Source organism: Lepeophtheirus salmonis, chromosome 1, assembly GCF_016086655.4.
Source record: "Lepeophtheirus salmonis chromosome 1, UVic_Lsal_1.4, whole genome shotgun sequence".
Lineage (NCBI taxonomy): Eukaryota > Metazoa > Arthropoda > Copepoda > Siphonostomatoida > Caligidae > Lepeophtheirus > Lepeophtheirus salmonis.
In genome coordinates this window covers 51,083,146-51,108,423 of record NC_052131.2, presented here as the reverse complement: position 1 = coordinate 51,108,423, position 25,278 = coordinate 51,083,146, and the positions used below count along the sequence as shown (strand labels likewise).

The following is a 25,278-nucleotide window of genomic DNA, read 5'->3' as shown; positions in this document are numbered from 1 at the left end:
TGACTGTAAAAAACATATTTCTTCACTTGATCACTCTAATCAGGGAACACGGTAATTCATTTAAATGTTCCTTGCTCCATTTAACGTTCGGCACACGACTTGCCTACAGATGTACGGGGCTAGTATCGCGGCAAAACTCAATTAAATTTTAAATTATGAAATCAAAGTTTATATCAGAAGAAAATGATGTCAAGAAGTAATTTGAATTTTTTGACAGATATTCGACATCCTCTTAGTGTTTATAATTATCAGATTTTAACTGGATAGAGAGTGTCCTTGTGGCTATTCTTGTTCATGATACATCAACCAGTCCCCTGAATGAAATATTTTTAGTTATTGCTTAAAAAATAGATAAAACAGAATTTCGTGTGTTATTGAAGTATTACTTATTTCCGAAAATCTAAAATGATGAATCCAAGGTTTGGCTTGATAAACATTATTCCGACTCTCCACCAGTTAAATCAACCGTTGAAAAATTATTTGGTAAACTTAAAAGAGGCGAAATGATCGTCAAAGACAGCCGAAGACAGTTACCGTCTAAAATATCACATAAATAATGTAGACATATTTTAATATTTGAAGTATCGGAGCGGGACTAATATTATAATCAATTAAACTGACATAGACTATAAATAAATTAATTAAATACATATTTAATATTTAGAAAATATTATAGTATAGTATAATATTTTAAAATCAAACACTATGTTTATATAATATAAAGATAGTTTGATTGAATATTAAGAGCACACTTGGAGTTAGAGATTCCTAATCAGAGCTGCGGAAAAATTTCTAAAATAAACTTTTTCATTGCGGCAGTAAAATTCATTAAATATTATCATTATGAAATACAAAACAGGGACAAGTATGTACTTCAGTGATTATAAGTTTTCTACACCTTTGACCAGGGACAGGTTACCCAAAACGGGGATTTTCCCCAAAAATCAAGGATGTCTGGTCTCCTTATTATATACTCCAAGTCCAAGTCTTTAAATTTCCTTTTTATCAAGTACAATTTGAATCTTTTAATACTTTTATCGAGTCCTCAGATATATTTTGAGTTCTTTCAAGTTCATAATTATAATAAAGGGTCCCTAGTGTAAAGGCATTGCTGAGTTCAGTATAAACTAGCTATCGAGTCCAATTCAAGTCTCGAGTCGAAAATCTTCAAAACATGGACTCAACTCCAAGTCTCCGATCACCTCTGTTTTTAATCCCCAAGACACCAGTAGGTGCCTATTTTATCATAAGTTATAATTATTATAAATACAAAAAAAATCATAAATTAGTTTTGATTTACATTTTAAAAAGTGGTAACTAATTAATTATTAATTGGTAAGCATGATGATTCATTACAAGTGTTATCTACAGAACCCCTCTCAAAAACAAGTATTACTACTATAATCCAAAAGAAAATAATGTTTTAAGGCCTTCTTATATAGTTATTAATTATAAGAAATTAAAGTCGTTGAGTAAGTATATCACTATAATTAATAAATAATATCACAATGAGTTTTTTCAAATTGTATAATTAGATGCACAGCCTGTAAGTAGAACGAAGTTGGAATTTGTATAGCTAGGGCTGACCGAATTAGGTTGTTGCAGAGTTAATATTAATTATCAATATTATTTTATAATTTAGATTGACTAATTTATAAACGTATTGCATTTTGATAGGATGAGTGAATTCACAAGTAATAATAATTAGCATATAATTATGTATTAAATATTAATTAATCGTATAAACTTCAACTTTTCTAAGGATCAACATATTATTTATAACTAATTAATATATATATATTGTGACGATTTGCTCCAGTGTCTCTGGGAATAAATTCTTCGATAGACCAGAGCAAATTCTCATATTCGGAAATAATAGATTATTACCTAAAATTATCTTTCTATAATTAAGATTCAAAAATAATATATATATATAGTAATTGAGACTCATACAGCTTTAATTTATTTGTAGATATGATATAGAAGAATCACTGGGATAAATTTCAGATGGAAATAAAACTATATTATTTTATCATATATTAATCACTGATCGCAGGCCAGATAAAGTTCGTAACACTTTATAAAATTGCATTATAATCTACCCCTGTCCCCCCTATCCTATATAAATTTCACTTCAAAAATTTCAAGTGACGTCTTACCAAATTAGAAGATTGAATTGGATTGGTGGGTAAAAACATTCAACGCTTTGATTGGTTATAAGCAAAGTATGTGCGCATTCGTTCCAGTATAAAAATTCTTTTATTTAATTCTTCTGGCGCGTAGCAGAGTATATATATTTTGTATACAATTGACGATGTCTGTACAAGTTACAACTTGTATAAGTAATTTGTACAAGTTGCAATTTCTTCGTCTTAAAATGCATTATTTAATTTCAACATTGATCATTTTAATTACCAACTATGCATTGATACTATCATTTCATTTTGATCGATTGAAATCCCAAAGTTATTAGGTATTTAGGAGTAATATAACGGTGGGCATTGGAACTTTATAATGTGTCAGAGAATACTTATATTTGAGTAATTTATATTAAATTAGTCAGTAATTACACGATGAATAGATGGATCATCCATGGAATATTTAATTATTGCATGATTTTTATCCCAAGTGCTGTAAATTTGTCATTTAAAATTATTCATCTCATTTCTTGGTTACAACATGTACAATTTTTTTGTACAAGGTAAAACTTGTACAAAATTCCAACTTGTACGTATACATAACATGTATATATAAAAAAAAGAAAACTAATGTAAAGTTGGCGCGAGATTATTATTTCCCCGAGTTTGGTATTGTATTTATTGAACTTGGAGTGAATATAAAAAAGGTCGAAAATGCCTGTGAAATTAACGGGAGGAGCGTTGTTGTCGATATGTCAAGGGGATCGAGTTGAGAATCCTGTGTTGCAGGTAATGAATGCATCTTTTAATAGCGGGTTTTCTTGATTGACTTAGTAATTGAAACTGAAATGATTGCAGATTTTGGGGAATAAAAAAATCAACGGCTCATCTTCGGATCGCTATCGCCTGTTGATCTCGGATGGTGACTATTCCAACTCCTTTGCCATGTTGGCCACCCAGATGAACGACAAGATCCACAATGGACAACTGGAGAACTACACCGTCGTCTCCGTCAAGAAATACGTTTGCAACAACATGCAAGGGAAAAAGGTCATCATCCTTCTGGACATCGATATCTCCACTCCAGGGGCGGAAATTGGAGAAAAACTAGGAAATCCCAGAGCCATTAATCCTGATGGAACCGTCAACGAAAAACCATCCTCCTCTGGTGGAAACAGCTCCTCCTCCAACCAAAAGCGTTACGGAGATGATGCCGGACTCAATGCGCCACCTTCCAAAAAAACACCTCTTGCCCCACAAAACCCTCCTCGCTCCAGCATTCTAGACCCCAGGCCCGTCATTGGATCATCATCCACTCCCTCCACCAACATCATGCCCATTAACTCTCTCACTCCCTACCAAAACAAATGGACGATTCAAGGAAGAGTCACGAATAAGTCGGATATCCGACGTTGGAGTAATTCACGAGGGGAAGGACATCTCTTTTCCTTTGACGTTTTAGACGCATCTGGCTCCATCAAAATTGCTGCATTCAAAGAGCTATGCGACAAATTCTTCAATCTCATTGAAATTGGAAAGGTAATCTATTCATTCCAGGGTGGGGTGCTAAATGGTCGTTACTCAAAGATGACAAATATTAGTTTTATTGTTGCCGATAAGTCATTTAAGAATTATAGTGAGTATCATAAGATTTGGTTGAGTAGAAAGGGTATTGAGTCATTTAATTTTATACGTTCATTTTGAATTTATAGCTCTTTTAGGTACCAAGATTTGCAAAAAATTAATTTACTTAGCCTACAAGAGCCAATTGCATGGCCATAATAAGATTTAAGTGTGTTTTTTTTTATAGAATATTTTTTGTAGAAGTCTAAATTACATAATATTTTGATTTTTATGACCTCATTATTAAGAGGTTAGGTGGAAAGGGGGATTGGGACTTGTCGAACGGTTTACTCCTCTCTTTCTAAGGAAGTTTTTCATTCTTGGAGTTGGGTAGACTTTCCAAAAAAAAATAAAAAATATCCACCTAGAATATCTTCTTTGTTCGGGGCTGTTAATTTTATTACGAATATTTCTAATTTGCATTGCTTAGATATGTTAGTAATTTTCTTGATCTGTATTTATTACTGTTCCAATCTTTCATTATGAATGAGGGTGTTTTCCAATTTTTACAAATAAATTGATCTGAGAAATAAATTTAAATAGTTTTAATTTCTCTGTTTTTAAATATTAAGATTCAATAATTGACTGTTTAAATTCAATTATCAAATCCATTTATTTATAAAAATGTGAACACACATGATTCATACTGAAACCTTCCCAACCTTCATTCCGTAAAGTAAATATACATTTATGACAATAAAATTAATAATTAAGCATCTCATCCTACGACTTCCAAATGATCCACTCATTCAAATCCTTTTATTTTTTCACTTTTAGGTCTATTATATAAGTCAAGGAGTACTTAAAGCCGCAAATAAGCAGTTCAATAACACGAATAATGACTATGAAATCACTCTTAAAGACACGTCGGAAGTATCTCTCTGTACTGATGCTGACAAAGACGTTCCCACCATTTCTTTTGACTTTGTTAAAATTGCGGACTTGGCAAAATGTGCCAAGGATAGTATCGTGGATATTATTGGTATTGTAAAAGTGTGTAATGAGTCAGTACAGTTTACGAGTCAACGTACACAAAAGGAAATGCGGAAGCGGGATTTGACTTTTGTGGATACAAGTCTTACGGAAGTCAATGTAACCGTATGGGGAACGATGGCTGACACATTTGAGGGAAGCAATTTCCCTGTGGTAGCTATTAAAGGAGCCAAAGTCTCGGACTACAATGGAGTATCTCTAAGCACTTTGATTTCTTCTACAGTTCAGATGAACCCCGATATCCCTCAGGCACATAAGTTAAAAGGATGGTTTGAATCTGAAGGCTCTAATATAGAGACGACGAGTTTGACTCAGTCCCAATTGGGACGCTCCAATAACATGGATTCCGGATCAGAAGGTAAAACAATAGGAGAAGTTAAATATGACAATCTCGGTTCATCCACGGAGAAGCCTGACTATTACTCTACCCAGGCTCTCATTTCCATGTTTCAAAAGGATAAGGCACTCTATCAGGCCTGTAATCGTGTGTCTGAGGGAAGGGCCTGCAATAAAAAAGTCGTGGACAACAATGGCTCATATCGATGTGAGAAGTGCAATGTGGATAACGATGAATTCAATTGGCGCATCATTCTCAATTTGCTCATTGTTGATTCCACAGATTCTCAATGGGTCAATTGTTTTCAAGAGTCTGCTGAAAGTATTTTAGGTGTATCTGCTCAAGATCTTGGACACTCCTTTCAACATGATGAAGAGAAATACAATCAAATATTCAAAGAAGCTAATTTCAAAACATATAACTTTAGAATTCGTTGCAAGGCTGATAACTATAATGGGGAGTCCAAGTCTCGGCACACCATCATGTCCCTCTCACCCGTCAATTATGAAGAAAACAATAATAAGTTAATTCAGGAGCTGAAACAAGAGGGGGTTGATATCTCCTCTATCGAAAATTCCATGGCTTAAGACCCGCCTCTCAGTCTTCTCGACATTTACAATATCATTTCTAATGATCATGAATTAGACATGAAATGTATATTAAAGTACAATATGTTTCATTTCACCCGTTCTCCCATTAATTGGGATTAATGATAATTATTTTTTTTTGATTCAGTGTTCCTCTATAAATCATTTATAATAACTATTTGTTCAATAAATTCTGAGGCATAAGATAGTCTTTCAATTATTGCTTTTATAATCTGAAATTTGACAAATATGATGAAAATATATTGTTAAACGGGGTCGCATAAAGTAAGTTTTCATCTTTGAATCGAGTGTCATTAGGTTTTTTATTCTTTAATAAATGCTTATTAAGTCTTTGGATGTGTAGCAAGTTTCACAGCAAAGTAGCCAAAATGGATCAATCCTATTAGAACTGCATATTGGTTCCAATATAAGTCTCTTAAACCAAAGGAAGGTTCTAAAATTATTGTGTAACATAACTCTTCCCAGTAATTTTATTTCGAAGTCTACTATTGACTCAAATATGTCTAAGAAATATTGGACACTTTAAATATATCCTCTGTACAAGTTGTGCAATTTCTTCGTCTTAAAATACATTAATTATTTTAATTACCAACTATACATTGATACTATCGTTTCATTTTGATCGATTGAAATCACAAAGTTATTATCTATTTATGAGTAATATAACGGTGGGCATTGGAACTTTATAATGTGTCAGAGAATACTTATATTTGAGTAATTTATATTAAATTAGTCAGTAATTACACGATGAATAGATGGATCATCCATAGAATATTTAATTATTGCATGATTTTTATACTAAGTGCTGTAAATTTGTCATTTAAAATGATTCATCTCATATTATGATTGGAACTTGTACACAACAAATCCATAAGAAGAAAAAATAATAATTGGGATTTTCAAATTTTCTTTATTTTCTTCAAGATTGTTTTAATGTTGACGCACCGCATATATATTGTAAAACCTACTTCTGCTAGAAAAGTTCTTCCTGCTGCTATATATAAATAACTGTTGGTGCCCCTGTCATGAATCATGATTGATCAAACAAGAGAAATAAACAAGAGTTCGCCTCACTCAGGAACTAAATATCAACATTTGTTGTTGCTTTTTTATTTATTTTATTATCACGCCGCGCGACACGTGTGGATATAATGAAGATTCAGATACGTTTCGTGACGGATGAGCCCAAATATGCGGTTCCATCCTCGGAGTTATCCGTTCCAGCTTCCATCAATTCAAAAGGTCTCAACAATTTACTGAAAGGTCTCCTGGAAGAATCCGACACGGATGAAGTCCCCGAGTTTTCCTTCATCATCCTCAACGATATCCTCAAGGATAGTCTTGAAGCCTTCTTCGCATCCAAAGAGGACTATGTGTCCTCCACATCCGAGGGTGTGTTTGAGATTCGTTACTCTTCCAAGACTCCACCCCCGAGTCCCTTGAGTTCCTCCAACCACGATGATTGGGTCAGTTCCGTCTGTACGATGGGATCACTGGCACTGAGTGCCTGCTATGATGGAACTCTCTCTCTCTGGGACCTCTCTACAGATACACGGCTCCTCACTATACCTGCACATGGCCCACAACCCGCTAAAAGCGTTCGTTTCCTTCATCTCGACCAAAATAAGGCCACTTTTGCCTCAAGCAGTCACGATCAAACACTCCGCATCTATGAGTATGATCTGTCTGCAAATGAAATTACAAGGGTCAATGTGGGAAAAGGCCATGAGCGGAGTGTAGATGCACTCGCGTCCTCAAAGGAACACATCGCCTCTGGCTCATTCGACAAACTTATCAAACTATGGTCCCCCATTCTACAAGATAGATCCTCCACAAACCAGGATGAAGAAGAGCCAGATCAGGCCAAGAAACGCAAAAAGTCCACTCCCCCCACCATACTCCCTCTCCTTACTCTCTCAGGACATAAAGAAGCCATTTCCTCCCTGGCCTTTGGAGAAGACTCCAATACTCTCTTCTCCTCTTCATGGGATCACACCATTAAAATATGGGACTTGAGCATTTCAGGAATGAAGTCTGAGCTTGTTGGAAACAAGTCTTTTTTCGATATTTCCTACAAAGACAACACTGTCCTCGCAGCCTCTGCAGATCGGTTCGTTCGCATCTATGACGCACGGAGTACTGCCTCTTCCATCGTTCAAAGTACTTTTTCTTCACATACGGGATGGATTACTTCTGTTGCTTGGTGTGTGGATCGTGAAAATCTCTTTGTATCGGGCTCTCATGATAAATTAGTGAAAATGTGGGACTCTCGAAGTTATAAAACTCCTCTCTTTGACTTGTCTGGACATTCTGAGAGAGTCCTTTGTGTGGATTGGTCAAATCGGAAGTATATTTTGAGTGGAGGAGCAGATAATGATATGAAGGTCTTTAATTCAAATATTTTGTAGAGGAAGGGCAAATGTCTATTGATGATGTTGATAAATAATAAAAAAAGATTTATGTATTTAGATAAATTATATCTATAAATGAGTGTTTTTCTTATTTTTTACTCAGTCTCTAAATATTTTATATTTTGTTGAAAAACTGGATTTTTTAGGTACCTGGAAGTGTCCAGTCCTTATAGATTAGAAGAAGGTTGTCACTAGATAAAAAAACAACAACACTTGTACAATATGATTCTTTTCCTTAATTCCTTCTTCTTCTAAGCTTGTCTTTAAAATAATCATTGGTTAGTTTAATTAAGTGGAATCTAGCGTCTATGACTTAAAGTGAACCAGTGGAAAAGATGGGGGAATTATGGATTTATTCACGCTTTTTACTTCAATAAAAGAATGAATCAAAAGTACATTCATATATTGGGAATAAGTGTCATTCATGTCGAGCTTTTTTGTAGCAATGAACCTAATCTGCTTTTATTGCTTCTAAATTGCCAGAATAATTGTTTCATTCCCACTTTCTCAGTCGTAATAACTCCTTTGCTTATCTTTTTGCTTTAGGTATGAAATAAACTGTTGAAATAGCAACTTTGCTTGCTTTTTTTGGAACAACAAAAAGTGGATATTAAATAATGTTAATCTCTTCACAGCAGTTTTTTTACATAATATACCAGGAGCTATAGTAAGATATCATAACAAATGGACGTAGAAGGAATATGTTGACCATTAAAAGTTGTCCACAAATATAATCTAATGAGCCGCTCACGTGGGCAGCTGTGAACCCTACGATAAAGAAAAAAGATTAGTGAGGAGACTCTAAAGCGTAGCGTATAGCTAGAAATATAATCTATGAATAAAAGAACTAAGAAGCTGCTCACATATTAATAAAATAACAACAAACTTCATCATTCTGATTCTCAGCTTAGTGTTGAGATTCCATTTTAAAGAAAGATTAACAACTTCTTACTATTGAGGGAGACTGGATTCAACAACCAGACTCAATATATAACGTAACTCCTCCACCAATTCCCTTAAAAACAAAGGCAATCATGTCTGCAGACGCCCAAGAACGTGTTCAAAACGGCATTAAAGTCTTTGTGAACGAAGTTGACAAATCCCATATCCGAGGTATGGATCGTCGCATGCACGAATGTGCTGCCACCTGCCTCTCAGACAGTGAGGCCTCCATCGAATCCGTACATGCCTGCATTGACCGGTGTCAAGTGCCTACGGCACGTGCTCAAAAGTTTGTCCAGAGTGAGTTGGAGCAGTTTCAAAGCACTTTGAGTCGTTGTATCCTTAGTTGCCAGGATGAGGTCAAGGATAAGCTGAGTCCTTCCTCCACTGAGGCGGAGATACAAAAGTTTCGCTCAGAGTTCGATACTTGTGCTGTCAATTGCTGTGATAAGAACATCGCTCGACTTCCCAATATCACCAAGAAAGTGAGAGAATGTCTGAATACGGGCAAGTACTGAAGGAACGCTGCCCCAGCCCTTCTTCTTCTCGCTCCCATGTTCATCCCATGAATCGAAATTTCCCTTGTGTCGATTCCAGACTCTTTATTCCCCTCCCCCTCTCTATATTATTAAAGAGGACTTTGATGGTGTTTTTTTATAGCTCTTCTTCAAGCTTTGACAAAAGGCGAGGATTACCGTTATATTACATATACATTCTAGTGTGCTCCTTATTAGAACTTAAATTTAGAAAATAAAACAAATTTAGCATTTCCTAGCTCTTGTGCAATATGGAATTTGAGTATATTTATGATCTTATGGACGTATCCCTGTGGAGAAGAGACTTTCAACATTCGTAAACGGATTTTTCAATGTGAATTGTACTATTTTTCTTACTCTGGATAATAATTAATCACATAATTGAATTGTAAATAATTAAATATACATGCAGAGTTGTCGGATGCCAAAATAAAACTTAGTTTCACTCATACCTATTCAAACTTACATCATTAATTTATTTTCATTTATCAATAAATAGATAGTGTTAAAAAATATAAACCAAAAATGAATTAAAATCCTACAAAATGGGCTGTCAAAGCGGAAATGGCAGATCCCGTTGGAATGTGAGGAAGATCTCCTGATGAGCCAGCAACATCTAAGTGAGAATATTTTAAAGGCTTGTCGGATTTCCTCATATGCTCATTGAGACCAGAGACTTTGTGCATGAATGCAGCAGGGAATTGATGTCCACGAGGAGTTCTAGAGGATGCGGCATTGTTGCATTGAAGAACATCGACGTACTCTCCGCTTACATCTTGAATCATTTTATAGTCTTCTCTACGGATTGTACTTTTCTCAAAGGGATCACCGATCTCTGTTCCTAATTTGACCATATTGGAAGCAAAATCAATATCTGAGGCTGGGCCATTGTCCATCACGGCAGTGTAGGGCCCAACAGCAATAACGGCATGTCCAGTTAGAGTAGCAATAGTCATCAAATGAGGATTAACTTCTCTTAAAGCCTTTTCTCTCATGTGGCAGAGAACATCTACCATGGCCATTCGACCCTCAGCATCCGTGTTACCCACACGAATCCTTACTCCAGCACGAGAGGTAATTATTTCATCAGACACATAGCAATTGGATCCAACACTATTCCGCACCATAGCCATTCCAACAACGACCTTCAAGTTCTTTGGCTTCAATTCTGAAATGGTTTTCATGAATCCAGCAGCATCTGCGGCTCCACATTTGTCCCTGGACATTCCAGCCATGATTCCGCCAGCCTTGATATCAGCTCCACCGGTATCATAAGTGATACCCTTTCCTACAATCATGGCTGTCTTTTCTACCTTTCCTTCAGGCTCATATGTCAACCAAATAACACGTCCTTGATGACGAGCTACAGTGGATGCTGCACGATTCACAGCAGCAAGGCACGGATACTCCTTTTCAAAGGTGTCGTGTCCTGCAACAACCTCAATTTTAACACCAGAGTCCTTAAAGACTGAACGAACGTATTCCTCCACACGAGGTGGTGCCATTCTTTCAGGATCAGAGCCTCCAATGTCTCTAGATACGGATCTCCCTTTCTCCAATGCCTATGATCAAAATGGATGAGAAATAAGTTATAATAGCTAGTCATACATGTTATGGAATTTTCTTTTGAGAATGATCGAACAAAGAAAATTGAGGTCTAAGATATTCTTAATGACTTATTTATAAATATAGAAGAAACTGTCATTGTAGCAAATGGTTTTTATAAAATAGAAAAGATATCTCGGTAAAAAATATTTAGTAAAAATAAATAAATGCTCCCCTCCCCTTTTCAAAGATGGGAGTAATTGTTTCATACATAATAGATTAATTGTAGAACACTTGTGGTACATTAACACTGCTCAATGTTACATACCTTAGCCATCTTCACCATATTAGCGTCCCTGGCCAAAAATCCCAACTTATCTGCCTTGATCGCCCTTTGTGGCACCTCTTCCCTCATCTCCAAAGGAACATAAAGCGCGGTATAGGCTCCCATGAGGGATGCAAACTCTGCATATTTATATTCCGTAGGGTACACAACCAGAGCAGGGGCCTTGCTTCCAGCCTTGAGTGCTTTTTCAATACCCTTCTCAGCGGCATCCGAAAAACTATTCAAATACATTAGTTAATTTAAAAACATGTCAAAACACTCATTTTTACCATCGGACATCATCGTAGTCCTTGTCTAACGGTCCCGTTCCAGAGAAAACCACCTTTTGAAGAGGTCCTTCCTCCCCAGCTCTCATCAGAAACACTCCATTTTCAGCAGAGGGATCCGTTTGTGTCACATATTGTAATAGTGGGGCCTTCAAAGCCTCACACCCAATGGAGCTGACCTTTGAAGTCACAACAACAACGCTGTCAAAATTCTCTGGGGATTTGATGACGTCCGCATCAGAGCTGAATACTTTTAAAGGTACGACGGAGGTGAGCATCCTGACAGTTAATTCAAAGTACAACGGGTCTCAACTCTAGAGAGCTATTGACTATTGCAAATGGGCTTCTAAGAAGGACTGAACCCTAGATTTCTCTACGCGTCTAGATGTTAACTTATTATTATTTTATTTCCGATAAGAAAAAATTAAGCTGCAGACAACAAGCTCGCCAGATAATTTTCACTTTGATAAAATATCTATTTTGTAAAAAATATCATATATACAAAGAGCAAAGTATATTTATTTTCCTATTATCAAACGCTTCTCTTTCTCCCATCAGTACATTTAATTCTGCGATAGCCGATGATGTTACTCAGTTACCCCAACACCCTCCTCTCTCGTAAACAATAGTAACAAGATAACACTTGTCACATAAATACTTTTGATTCCATAGTCTTCAAGAGCATTTAAACATAGAGATAATTATTACATACTTATTTGGAGAGGAATGCATAATTCTTACTAAAATAAATAAGATAATGCTGAAAAATAAATAACAAATGCGACCAAACTATTTATTTGTCCATCTTCGACACTATTGATAGAAGATAACCTGAATGAAACGAGAGAACTAATATCATAAAGATCTATTTACATTAGTGATATATTTATGATTTTGTCCTTTCATGAAAAATATTTCATTAGATAATAATAATAATTAAATAACAAGAACCAGAAGGTTTCCTAATAATGTATAAATGACTTCGTTGCTACTTCATGAGTTGATCCATTTCAGACATGAATTGAGCATAGGCATCGTCTTTACTCTTTTGTGGTGGTAGAGGCTTTGAATGTTTTGCAAAAATATCTCTGGTTAAGGGATCTAAAAAACAAAAGGAGTTAATTAATTATTCAGATGATAAATGAGGGAGCTCATGTTAGTAATGTACTTACCAGATTGTTTTCTATGAGGATTCTTGGGATCATCTCTTTTAACTCTGAGATTAGTAGGAATAAAGCGAGTAATATCGGATCTTAGATTCCTCATTTGAGGTTTGGCCTCAATCACACCACCCGTATGGATTGAATTACTATTAGTACTACTAACAGCACCGCTTCCAGATCCTCCAGTATTAAGTTGAGGTCCAGCACTAAGAACGTTTTGTAATCGTGGTCTACCGGGTGGTGGACGAGGTGGTTGTATACCTGGTGGCATCATCCTTGGAGGTCTTGCTCCTGGAGCACCCATAGGAGGTCTACCAGGAGGAGGACCTGGAGGTACTGGGGGACGACCAGGAGGTGGACCCGGAGGGAGCCGTACACCCGGAGGAGGGACACCTGGACGAAGAGGAGGTGCTCCAGGTCTAACAAACATAGGAGGTCGAGGTGGGGGTCCTGGAGGTAATCGCAAGGAGGGAGGAGGTCCAGGTGGTGGACCAGGAGGAACTACTCCGGATGATCCAGTAGATTCTGAAAGACCTGGGGGCTTGGGTTGATCATCTACTCCTCGTAATTTGGGATCTTGTGTTTGTCGATGAACCTCTTCCATCTAATAAATAAAGTATAAATACATGGATTGTTACTTTCGGCCATTCGGAGAAAAAAACTCAAATAATGAATACCTCTTTCATGTAAGCGTCAACATCCTGCCCTGGCATCATTTTCCGATGTAATTCACTACTAGGCTCTTCTCCAGGAGCCGGCACATCTTCCCCATTGTCTCTACCATCGTCATTAAACCGGATTTTTCTTGTCCTGGAGGAGAAATCATCTTCTTTATCATAGACTGCATAGTCGGAGAGTGAAGGAGGGGGTATCGAAGGAACTCCGGGACAAACTGAAGGTTTAAATGTATCTCTGCAAAAACAAAGAAAGAATGAAACTCCAAAAGATGCCTAATATCATTAATATCTCTATTGAGAAGAGTGGAAAGAGCCTTACAACACAGATAAAGGTTTCTTAAGAATGGATGCTTTGGGGGGTAATGGAATTTCCTCGGTTCTTGACCGATCCGCCGCCGGTAAAGGAATGTCATCCAAACTAACATTTTGTGCATTTTTGACAGATTCGAAATGCGAGGCAATGGAGTTCTTCCGTGCAGAGTACGCGTTCCAAAGACGCTTCAGCTCCAAGTACTGCTCGTGATCTTCCTTCTCATAGAGTCGAATCACTCGATTCCACGTACCTATCAACTTGGCTCGCTTTTCTCGTAACACTTTCTCATTCAGCGTTGGAGGATTGTTCACATCAAACTCCATATCGTCAATCTATACAACGGATAAACCACAGTTTCAATCATTCGTCATTTCAAAATAAATTAACAGAGGAGTTAGAACATAAGTCACGTGACACATGACGTGAAAAGAATATAAACAACATCTTACTTTTTCAAGCTCTGAAATCAAATCCCTCGGATTTTTCCCTTTTAACACCGCCGTTCGCACAAGTAGTCGCTGCTTTTTATTCTTCTTTAGCTCCTTTTTTCTTGCTTCTTTACGGGCCTGATCCGTGGGATTCATAAACTTCCCGGATTTCGTTTTATTCGTGGGTCGCTTCCCCATGGTTGCTCCGATTCCTTTCCAACTTATCTAGCTGAGCTTGAGCTACAGCTTCCTTGGCACTTCATTTATTGTGATGACGTCATATAAGGCGCCCTCTTCTGTCCTTTTCTTCAACCTATGGAAATTCATTTAAATATTATGACGATTATAGTTATTAATTATAGAATCGAGGCATGGAGCTAGATAAAAAACACTATTATGAGAATTCAACTACTTTCATACTAGGTAAATTGCCTTAATTTAAATTTATTGCTATCGTAACTCCTAAAGAAAAACAGTTATAATTTATTGCCCACATTTTCTTTTGTCATAGTATGTAAGAATAACCATTCTGCAGTTAGATATAATTAAAAAAAAGATAAAGATGGGTAAAACTTTAGAGAGGAATAAGTAAGATGGATTTAATCAGCGGAACTAGGGCTGGTTTTAAGGGCTATTGGGGTTTAAGGTAACAAGAAATATCCGGGTTATATGAAATCCGCGTTATACTTTTTTACTAATAAAATCTGTATAATGGGAGAATTGATTTTTGTTAGACCACTTCTAACTATTTTTCCTTTGTTTTTTTTATTTTGTTTTGAAATATAGTTAAGAGTAAAAACATTTTATTCATCAGTAGACAGTAATTATTTGAAATAATGTATGCCGGAAAACATACTTGTAAAATTATGGTAAATTTCATTTTAATCAGGTATTTAATTGATTTTTAATGCGGTCTACTGTAAAATTTATATAATCGGAACTTTAAATATTTAATCAGCAACCTTTTTAATTTCAAGTTTGTATTATTACAATACAAAGTTTTTAACTAAAAGTATGAAATAAATTATACACTTCCATTCTCTGTATAACTAAAAAAAAGTGTTTGTGTCTGTGTGGCTCCTCCTAGGAGGTTAAAATTTTGCATGGGTGCCTCTTTTGAGCATGGTCAGGCTAAGACGGGGGTGCCCATTTTCTGGGAGGGGGCTCATTAAGGAGATTTATTATATACCCAAAACACAAAAGTTGTTTTTGGAGCTTAAGAAGACCACATAAGGGGGTGAGTAATAGATCAAAAAGTGACTGGCATTTCAAAAAACAACAATATGAATCAGGACGTTTTCTAAATTTATTCACAATCAAAAAAGTTATGGGCAAAAAAAAAAAAAAAAAAATGGTGAGAAAGCGTTTTTTTTTTTTTCAGGTGCAAAAAATGGGCCAGTTCCACGATTCAAATGAATATCAAGCAGTAAGAAATATACCGATCTTGCTGAAAGTTTTGTCTTTTCCAAAGATGCTACTAACTAATCATAACCTCGATACGTGTCAGTAGTGCCAATCTTTTAAACGCAGTGTACATAATAATAATAGATCAAAATAAAGCCTTGATAGTTGACTTTTCAATTAGCTTATGGTCTATAAAACATAGATTATCAGGAGCTGTAAAAAAAAACTTCTTCCAAATTAATATTTTAATTTAATAAAGTTGAACTATTGTATAACATATGGATATCGACTGTCACTTTTAGACAATCATCCGAAAAGAAAAGAAAAAGGAAATCTAAATAAATGCAACTATTGTTCAAGTCGTTAATATAAATACAGGTTGTCCATCATTTAATAAGGCTATTTAATTTTCCATTTGATGCGTATCGACTCTTAACGAATTTTGACGTCATAGAGTATAACAAAGCATATAATTCAACAAATTAAATGATTAAATATGAGGGATTATGGAATCGGAGAAGTTTTTCTTTTGGAAAATAATATTTAAGCAACTGATTCATGTAAATTATTATTTTCTATAAATGATATTTAACTATTAATTTGTTAGTTATGTATATATTAAAATATCCATTAAAAATATATAAAAAACGCCATGTGAATTTGCTTGAGTCATATATATTATAAGTGTTTTGATAAAATAATTTTGATAAAAAAGCTCAAAACTGAGATGAAACAAATTGGACAAAACTAAATTTTTCCGTTGGTTTATAGCCCATCGGAAAAATTGTATTTTGGGAAGTGCATTCTGATAAGTTTATTAAATTTGAAAGAGCTCATTTAAAATTTGCCTTAGGAAAGTTTGAATTACAAAAATGAAGTTTTGAAAAATGTTGTGAATTGTTCCCAAATTGAATGGACACATTGATAAAAATGCATGATTGGACACATTTGAACTTCCAAAAACATTTTTTTATTGAAACATCGACAGCTGACAACAAATAAACTCTATGTTTTTGTTTTATATAACATCGTATCAAATCCAAAATGGGGGATCCAGTTTTCAAATTAAATGGAACAACTGAAACTCTTTCTTAAGACGTCAAAACTTTTTTCAGTTTTCTTATTTGAGATATATCTCAGCTCATCATAAAAAAAAACATGGGCATCCGTAGGGCGTGGGCTGGAAGAGCTGTGCCCTAGTTTTGTTGCAAACATTTTCTTTTTGCCAGAGTTTTTTTTTAACGAGTTATTTAAAAATATAATCATTTTTTGAAAAAAAACAAAAATCAAGATGCTGACAAAAAATGACAGGAACAAATTCTTCAAATATAAATGTTTTGGAGGCCTTTATTGAAGTTTTTTTGTTTTTTACAAAACTTTGAAAAATCAAACAATTGTAATTTTTTTCATATTTTTTCAGTAATCATTGCCTATAGCTGGGAGAATTCTGTGAAGAGGTTCTCCAGTGTATGACTCGAGTTCCACAGTGGACATCATCCACTGACGAAATTACATTAGACGAACCAATTAAGGTGACCAAAGAATATATAAGACTACCACAACTCCCACAGATCTGGATCAAACGAATACTAAGATCCACATAGAATCTTGGACGGTCGTAATTTTAGGGCTGAAAGTTACTTGAATCTCGACAGGATGTATTTCCTTTTATGAACCGTGTAAAGATTGTCAGAAAATGTATAAGTCGGTCATCCATACATTCGCTGAGTGCCCCCGTCTGGAAATATTTAACCTATTCGTATCTCTTAATATGGAGGGTCTCATAAATACAAAGTTCAGCTATCTATTGGCCATTATTCTTTTTGGATTATCTGTACGATGGAATTTGCTCGAAAAACCAAGGCATTGTACTATGGAATTTAAAATTGCAAGGCATATACTGCCAAAAAAAATCACTTTGAGAGAGCCGATCAGAGTAAAAATTTTAGATGTATTTTAATAGATGCCACAATAAGATACGTTGCTTTTAGTATCAAAATACCGAGAGTATATCTAAAAAATTAATGGGCCTCGCCTCTGACATAGTGAGGTTCATACCCTCTGAAACAACAAACGTCACCAAACGTGTTCAAAAATAACATATTTGAATATTTTATCGAGCGCATCATCGAAAAGGGGAAATAAGTTATTACTATTTCTTTTTATTGTCCACTTTTTCAATATTTTTTGTATATTAATTTCGCATAAATTTTTGCTTCCAAAAAATGTTAATTGAACACTTTATACTTTTATAGAATTTTTATATAAATAAAAAAACGGAAGAATTGTTCTACCTTTGGAGGTCTCATTTTCAACGAAAAAGTTTATTTATATTGTTATAATGCCATTCCTTCAGGTATTTTATTTAATTATTTATTGTACTTTAAAAAAAAAATCTTCATTTTTTTAGACAAAATTCTTTTGTAAATTGCTGCTGATTTTTGAACTTTTTTTTAAAGAAAAATTATTTATAAAATTTCATTTTCCAAAAAAGTATTGTTTACAGCTGTGGATTTTGATTTTTTTTTGAAAAAATTTAATATTTGAAATATTTTTCAAAAAAAATTAATTTTTTGTAAACAACTATAGATTTTTCAAATTTTTGAATTATGCATATGATCAGTGCAGTAATCACGATTTTGTTATTGATTATTAGAAGGACCTTGTTGGAAGAACAGGGATGTTCCACCATTCACTATAAATACTACTTTTAAAAAAATGGTTAGTGATGCTCAGACCTGTGATTACAGCCCTGATGATTGATTGAGCAAATTAAATCAAATCTCAGATGCACAAATAAATTGCAAAAAGTAGATCGATTTATGAAATCATCTAATTGCATTGTGCAGGCTTATTATGTAATCGTTGAATTAATTTTTTCAGCTTTTCATTAAGCGTAGAAATAGGTATTCAAAAAAGTAAATTATATGTAACATGGCTATTAGCAATCAGTGCTCCATATAGGTACAATGAGTTTTATATTACATGTTATCTGCTTATATTCTGTAAATTAGGAATTCTTACATTAAAACATATAAAAAAGACATGCGATTACGTCATTTGTTTCCTCCTCTTTTAAACATAATGATAAACATAATTCCTGGAAGAAATTTTCACCGTTTTCCTTATCAAATAAACTTTATCTATCGTCGTTAACTTTAACCTTTACTCCGAAAATAAAAAAAGGCCGAAAATCAGTTTGTCAAAGCGTCCGTAGTATTATCTATCTTTTTAATTTTTTTTTAGAAAAAAATTTTAAATATTGAATTCCTTGGGAAAAAATTGAAAATCCATAGCTGTTCACAAAATATTAAATTTTTTGTAAAAAAATTTGAAAAAGCCATAACTATTCAGAAAATATTACATTTTTCAAAAATGAAATTTTCAGATATAAATTTTTTGAATAAAAATTCAAAAAGCTACAGCAATTCACAACAAATTAATTTGTTTTCAAAAATCCAAAAATATTTACAAAAATTAAAATTTTTTTGAAAATTTTTCCAAAATTAAACTCCAGATATTACATTTTTGGGAAAAAATTTAGAAAAATCCATAGTTATTTAGAAAAAATTCCATTTTTTTCCAAAATATTTCAGAAATGAAACTTCAAATATTAAATTTTTTAAAGAAAAAATTAAAAAAGCTACATTAACTTAAAAAATTAAAAAAGCTACATTAATTCACATAAAACTAATTTTTTTTAGAAAAAAATTTAAAATATTACATTTTTGGAAAAAAATTCAAAAATTCATAGCTATTCACTAAAATTATAGCTTGGCCAAATGAGGAAAAATATTCCTAGTAAAAAACAAAAATTCCATAATTTTGGTAAGGGCTACAGCCCTCCAACTTATCCCCTGCGGACGCCCCTGTTTGTAGTCAACCAATTCTTCCCAATCATGGAATGAGTAATCAATAATTGTTGTTAATAGCTTCAAATAAGTTAATTTAATTACACCAATCAATGTTTAGAAACAGTGACAGATGACAACGAAATATATTGTACATTTAAGTGTTACCTATATTGTATCTCCCAACCTTTCATTCAAAGATAATTTAAAAAAATGCCCAAAATCAGTTTTTAGTGAGTAAATTCTTCACAATTATGGAATTGGAGGGTCATTCAGGTAAATCCGGCCCATCTTCAACTACTTATCCTGAACGATAAGGAAAACATTTAACTCAATTTTAAAGTGAGAGGTTGAGCGATATCTTAAAATTAGTTGATTAACTTTTAATTCAAACAAGTATTTACGCTGTAGGATACCCGGAGGAACACCATCATCGAATTTGCTTGCGTGGGACACAGACCAGCATATATCAAGAAGATGCTCAGACATCCAAATACCACAGGCTGATACTTCTACAACAGCTGGAAGAAGGAGGGGACATATAAGAGAAAAACCATCAAGTCTCAGAGCAATAAAAAACACATTCCCATTTTCTTTATAGGCCTGAAACATTCGTTGAAGTCATCTCCTGGAACTCCGATTAACACTCTTGCCAAAATTGCCAAGTAAGCTGTGTAAGGGTCATCAGGGCCATAAACCTGAGGATGAAGGTATACCACCTCTACAAGAGACATATACTCATTGACAAAATGAAGCCCCTGGGCTTCCCACGGAATAAAATTGCTGAACGATTTGAAGTCCTATGGTTACTGAATTATCTTTTATTCGGATAAGAAAAAATAGACTGTTGACAGATCTCACAAAATCCAGAACGACAGATTGTTGTCTGCAGAGAGACATCATGTCCTCTGTGAACTCCTGTCGGATACCTTGGATGAAAGATGAGGCCAATGGTGTCGAGTTCCTGTTTCTACAAGTCTCAGCCACTTCTTACGAGGCCTGTAAGTCCCAAAACTTGTTTAAAAAAGAGAAGGTACCATTTTTGGAGCCCCAGGCCTGGACTTCTAACTCCCCTGATATGAATCCCATAAATTACTTCTTTTATGAGGAGTTACAGATGAAGGTATCTGCCAATTCAGACAACAGCTAGAAACTAGAATATATTCGTGTATTAAGAAATATATAGCTAGAATATAATTATTTTAGGGATAAATTAGGTCCAGTGATAAGATTAATGTATTGGAGTCTTCAGAGAATGGTCTGCTTGGACAGCTCTGCTATTTGTCCTTCAAGGGAGGTTTTTGAACATGCCAAGAGTCATTTTAGAATTTATAAAGAAAAAAAAAGTACTCTGCTAGTCAACTCCTCTCCACAAGGACTGCATGTCTTGGCTGCACACTGTCGCATGAGACGACTGGAAGTTTCCAGACTAATTTTTTAGAAGAATTTCATTCTAAAATTCACCAGGAGGTCCTTGAGGAGGATGAATTGAGCTTAGACAATCAAGTTGGGGAATAAGTTTTGTCTCGTTTCCTTCGGGAGTCGTCCTTTGTACGCCAAAAAAAAAGTATCGGGCGCTCTCCTCCTTCACAAGGTTATTTCTACTCTATTTGGCCAAAGAACCAACGGGTTCTTACTCGGAAGAAACTCTACCCTTTATTAATAAAGTAACCCCTTTTCATTAGGAATCAAACTTGGAGGCTCATTGTTAGCAAAAAATTTTATCTGTGATATTTATATGCAAACGAATCTCCAGACAAATGTCTACAAACTTTATTTTGAATACGAATACAATATTGCATTGGAAATCAAATTTTTTGCCCCTAACTTTTTGATTTTGAATAAATTTAGAAAACGTTCTTATTCTAATAGTTGTTTTTTGAGACGCCAGTCACTTTTTAATTTATAACTCAACTCCTTATCTAGTTTCCTTCAGCTCCAAAAACAGTTTTTGTGTTTTGGGTATTGAATAAGCCCCACCGTTAATTACATCCCCAAAAAAAAAAAAAAAAAAAAAATCGGTATCCCTATTTTAACTTGATCCCATACTAACTTTCAGCCTCCTAGGTTCAACAGTATGGACACCCATAAAGGACACAAGCCCTATTTTATGTATATACAGACTAGTTCAAATATAAATTTCCATTCCTTTATTGTGGGGATAATATTTTTCTAGTTTAACTGTAATTGCGGAACACCCCAAGGGACAATAATAAAATTCCTTCATAGAAATACACGATCATTTGGATATTTGGATATGGATACAATGACTATCTTGCTTCTGTGTTGAAAGGTCTCATATTTGTTAAATATATCCGTCAAAACTTTGCTTATTTTTGTTAAAATGATATGCATTTTAAGTTCTAGATAAAAACGCCTTTGAAATGTTAGTCACTCTGGTTCCTAGGTACAATCACGGTGTAGTTACGACCTATTCAGTGACTCGTATCAGATGGTTGTTTACTTTATACGCAATGGCAATAATTATATATTATGATGATAATAAAACATTACCTTAATTGCGTCATCATTTCCTTTCAATTTAAGGCTTGTTTTGTTATTCAAAGATAAGGAGTATACAATTTTTACATACACTGTACAACAATGTGATCAGCTTTTTTAAAATGACATAGTATGAAGGTGCCCATTTAAAGTATCAAGGGCATCCAGGGGGCTGGAAGAGATGAAGTACCCATTTTTGATATGGAAATAGATATTTTGAAAGGATTTCTTTTTTAAAATTGTCATTGGATGAAATTCAGGCCTGAGCAAAAATACACACACCAAACCTGGAGACGCTACTGAGTATGACATGTTCTAGGATAACTAAAATATGTCATGCGTCATATTTAAGCTTACCCAACTGTGGAGCCCAATATGTTGACCAAACAGGAAGAAGATTAAAAGAGAGAGTGATAAATATATAGATTACATCAATAGAAGTGAAGAAGGCACTGGATTACTTCTCACCGGTGACCACAGACTGCATTATATGAAAGTACAAATCATGGGAAAAGTGAACTACGTCTTCTAGTGTATAGCAGATTCTTTAAAAAAATTACAATATTTAATTGTCAGATGATGTATTTCTTTCATTGATAATTATTATTATCAATTACAATTGAAAAGGCTCCAAAAAAAGTGTGAAATTTATTTTTTATACTGAAGAAATCGTGTTTTTTCTCCCAAGTTTAACTTGGAGAAATGTTGGTTGCCTTACTCCGAAAATTAATCTTCAATTTAAAAATAAAATAAGTAGAAAATTTAATGATGTACCCGTCATATTTAAGGTTACACTGAAAATGTTTTGCAAACTTAACTAAAAAAAAAATATTCGTGAAGTTTATTTTCAGTGAATTAATTATAACTGAAATCCACAATTTTTCATTCTATATGACCACCTTCAGCCTCAATGACGGCCCCACCATCTAAGGATGTAGTGTTCTGACGATTCAGCCCATTTATCTTGATGGTGGACTTTAAAGATCTCATACACCCGTGAGGTTTGTGGCAGGAAGCTACCTTGACCTATCCCTAGATGGAAGAATTAAAACTGGGGGTTTAGGAGGTGAGAGGCTACATGATTTTGGACACATTCAAAAGAACCTTGGCTCTATACCAGGGATATATAATGTGCCGCATTGCCACTTGAAATATTTGAATGAGCCACAGAATCTATAAAATTAAATTTCAGGAAAAATGGCTTCATAAAAGAAAACTATTAAATAGAGCCCAATCTGGCAACCCTGTTCAGGGGTGTCTGCAGGATTATATATATATATCTTGGGAGGTAGGCTTGGTTTTTTGGATTTTTTGAAAAAGTTAAATTTTTTCTCCATTTTTTTCCGGAGTGATAATTTTTCAAAAATTCCTTAATTCGAGTAATACTTTTCAATGTCTGTAAGTATTATGCACGTTCTTTTCGTTTTAATGATATTGTGGCAATTTAAAAAAAAAAAAAAAAAAAAATACTAGTTGAAGTGAGAATGAGTAAGAGGCCGCACTTACGCTTTAAAAGACCCTAAAGAAGGCCTGCGTGCCATGGGTTGGACATCCCTACTCTGGACAAACTCTTTTCCATTGTGGCTGTTGTAATGAGATGTTACTTTCTCCTTGCCCTTGATTTTTCTTCCAAGTCATATTTAATGATCATTCGGAACGTAATCTCACTCACCTGAATCCTTTTGGTCATACCGCGAATCGTCCTTCCTCGAATTCTAGCAAGACGGTTTTTGACACGCATACTCATGCCTATCGTTTCTGGCCTTTCCCAGACTTTGCGGGTGACTGTTCCTTGGCTTTCAAATCCCCTTTTAAAGACGTACACAGCCAGCCGGCAGGTTTTGAGCTCATTGAAAATCTCGTTTGGGACCTTCTGGCGTGCAATAATTCCAGTACAATAATTATTTTGTAGAAGAATATAAGGGAGGATCTCACTAAGACGATGAATCGCCTCGCCAATGACTTTTCTGTGGCTCCTAGGACCATCAGAAGGGCTATAAAGCACAACTTGGGATTAGTTTCTTTCACAAAGACCCCACACACCTTCTGACAGAGGGCATGAAAGCCAGGAGGCTCAATAGTTGTAAGAAAATCATCACATGGATCAAGAAAGTGGGTCAATTGTGAAAATTTTCTCGAACATGATGATTTTCACGACTTATCAATTTGACAACCCCCAGAACGACCACTGGTTTAGAGAAACAAAAGAAGAGGTCCAAGGGGTTTAACCTACCAAATATCCGGCCCAAATAATGGTCCTCGGCGTTGTGACCTCTGATGAAAAGAAGATGTCTCCATTATTTTTCAAGGCAGGGCAGAAAATCGGCCAAGAGGCCTACTATGAGGTACTTATGTACACCATCTTGCTATGGCTGAAGACCAACTACCTGGAGAGTAACTACTTGTGGACTCAGGAAAGCACCCCCTCTCACACTTCCACCAAGTACCAAAAGTTCTGAGCAAATAATATGGCTCAATTCTGGTCCAAACAGATATGCCCACCTTTCTCACCAGATTTGAACCCACTTGAATTTTCTATATGGGGCACTCAAGACCTCATACGCAAATGTAGACTCACTGAAGTCTGCTATAGTGGTTGCACGGGAAAAATGTTGGAGGAGTTTATCATCAACTGTCGCATGGCCTTCATGCGACGTGTATAGGCTGTGATTGATAATGAAGGTGGGCATATTGAGTCAAAAAAGTTTTGCAAAAACCTTGTCTACATGTTTTGTACACTTTGAATTTTAAACTTTAGCAAGATATAATTTATTGTTTATGCTTTAATATTTTTTTTTTCTATTCTTACCCTTGGAGCATATGCAATGACACAGCCACCTCAAGGTCACGGAAACTCTAATTTGATGTAGTAATCCGTGAGTATAGGATATACCCCAGAATTTGAGGTATATTTTATATGAAAATGTAATCATCACATTCTTAGAAATAAAATCAAACCCAAAGGGAACACTTATATAAAAGACTTAAAACAAACACCACTTCCAAGCCAAAACATAAACTAAATATAAATACACTACAATGAAAATAAGATCCTTTCTTAACCCTTTATTTGAATAATGTCATCCAGTGACCAGTGGCAATAATTCTATCAATAAAAAATAAAATGTCTTTCTGGTTCCATTGCAGATCTCGACTAAATCCCCTTATACTTATCCTCACGCTTTCTAGGGCATC

At 34.8% G+C, this 25,278-nt stretch overlaps 5 protein-coding genes across 5 annotated transcripts; 3 read left to right on the top strand and 2 right to left on the bottom strand.

The window, feature by feature from the left end:
* Positions 1-2,732: 2,732 nt before the first annotated feature.
* On the top strand, positions 2,733-5,886 carry LOC121131986 (replication protein A 70 kDa DNA-binding subunit). The gene is made up of 3 exons (XM_040727407.2): positions 2,733-2,927; positions 2,997-3,677; positions 4,539-5,886. Exons 1-3 carry the CDS (start codon positions 2,853-2,855, stop codon positions 5,676-5,678), a joined length of 1,896 nt encoding a protein of 631 aa, XP_040583341.1. The 5' UTR covers positions 2,733-2,852; the 3' UTR covers positions 5,679-5,886.
* Positions 5,887-6,733: 847 nt separating this feature from the next.
* Positions 6,734-8,186, top strand: LOC121131984 (ribosome biogenesis protein WDR12 homolog). The gene has a single exon (XM_040727405.2). It carries the CDS (start codon positions 6,851-6,853, stop codon positions 8,105-8,107), a length of 1,257 nt encoding a protein of 418 aa, XP_040583339.1. The 5' UTR covers positions 6,734-6,850; the 3' UTR covers positions 8,108-8,186.
* A 525-nt stretch (positions 8,187-8,711) lies between these two features.
* Positions 8,712-10,053, top strand: LOC121131985 (protein FAM136A). Its single transcript, XM_040727406.2, has one exon. The coding sequence runs from the start codon at positions 9,145-9,147 to the stop codon at positions 9,568-9,570; it is 426 nt and encodes a 141-aa protein (XP_040583340.1). The 5' UTR covers positions 8,712-9,144; the 3' UTR covers positions 9,571-10,053.
* On the bottom strand, positions 10,044-12,316 carry Dip-B (Dipeptidase B). The gene is made up of 3 exons (XM_040727403.2): positions 11,749-12,316; positions 11,462-11,696; positions 10,044-11,150 (listed from the first exon to the last, which is right to left on the bottom strand). Exons 1-3 carry the CDS (start codon positions 12,021-12,023, stop codon positions 10,119-10,121), a joined length of 1,542 nt encoding a protein of 513 aa, XP_040583337.1. The 5' UTR covers positions 12,024-12,316; the 3' UTR covers positions 10,044-10,118.
* Positions 12,317-12,609: 293 nt separating this feature from the next.
* Positions 12,610-14,724, bottom strand: LOC121131983 (uncharacterized). Its single transcript, XM_040727404.2, has 5 exons — positions 14,348-14,724; positions 13,905-14,230; positions 13,586-13,820; positions 12,918-13,512; positions 12,610-12,846 (listed from the first exon to the last, which is right to left on the bottom strand). Exons 1-5 carry the CDS (start codon positions 14,522-14,524, stop codon positions 12,734-12,736), a joined length of 1,446 nt encoding a protein of 481 aa, XP_040583338.1. The 5' UTR covers positions 14,525-14,724; the 3' UTR covers positions 12,610-12,733.
* Between the last annotated feature and the right edge of the window lie 10,554 nt (positions 14,725-25,278).

Excerpts from the sequence above, each read along its gene's own strand:
- LOC121131986 (XM_040727407.2), top strand. The coding sequence starts at position 2,853 with ATGCCTGTGAAATTAACGGGAGGAGCGTTGTTGTCGATATGTCAAGGG. Across the intron at positions 2,928-2,996 it reads TTGAGAATCCTGTGTTGCAG|ATTTTGGGGAATAAAAAAAT; the intron begins GTAATGAATGCA and ends AAATGATTGCAG. Across the intron at positions 3,678-4,538 it reads ATCTCATTGAAATTGGAAAG|GTCTATTATATAAGTCAAGG; the intron begins GTAATCTATTCA and ends TTTCACTTTTAG.
- LOC121131984 (XM_040727405.2), top strand. The coding sequence starts at position 6,851 with ATGAAGATTCAGATACGTTTCGTGACGGATGAGCCCAAATATGCGGTT.
- LOC121131985 (XM_040727406.2), top strand. The coding sequence starts at position 9,145 with ATGTCTGCAGACGCCCAAGAACGTGTTCAAAACGGCATTAAAGTCTTT.
- Dip-B (XM_040727403.2), bottom strand. The coding sequence starts at position 12,023 with ATGCTCACCTCCGTCGTACCTTTAAAAGTATTCAGCTCTGATGCGGAC. Across the intron at positions 11,697-11,748 it reads GACTACGATGATGTCCGATG|TTTTTCGGATGCCGCTGAGA; the intron begins GTAAAAATGAGT and ends GTATTTGAATAG. Across the intron at positions 11,151-11,461 it reads ATATGGTGAAGATGGCTAAG|GCATTGGAGAAAGGGAGATC; the intron begins GTATGTAACATT and ends TTTTGATCATAG.
- LOC121131983 (XM_040727404.2), bottom strand. The coding sequence starts at position 14,524 with ATGGGGAAGCGACCCACGAATAAAACGAAATCCGGGAAGTTTATGAAT. Across the intron at positions 13,821-13,904 it reads AAGAAACCTTTATCTGTGTT|AGATACATTTAAACCTTCAG; the intron begins GTAAGGCTCTTT and ends TTGTTTTTGCAG. Across the intron at positions 13,513-13,585 it reads TTGACGCTTACATGAAAGAG|ATGGAAGAGGTTCATCGACA; the intron begins GTATTCATTATT and ends TTTATTTATTAG.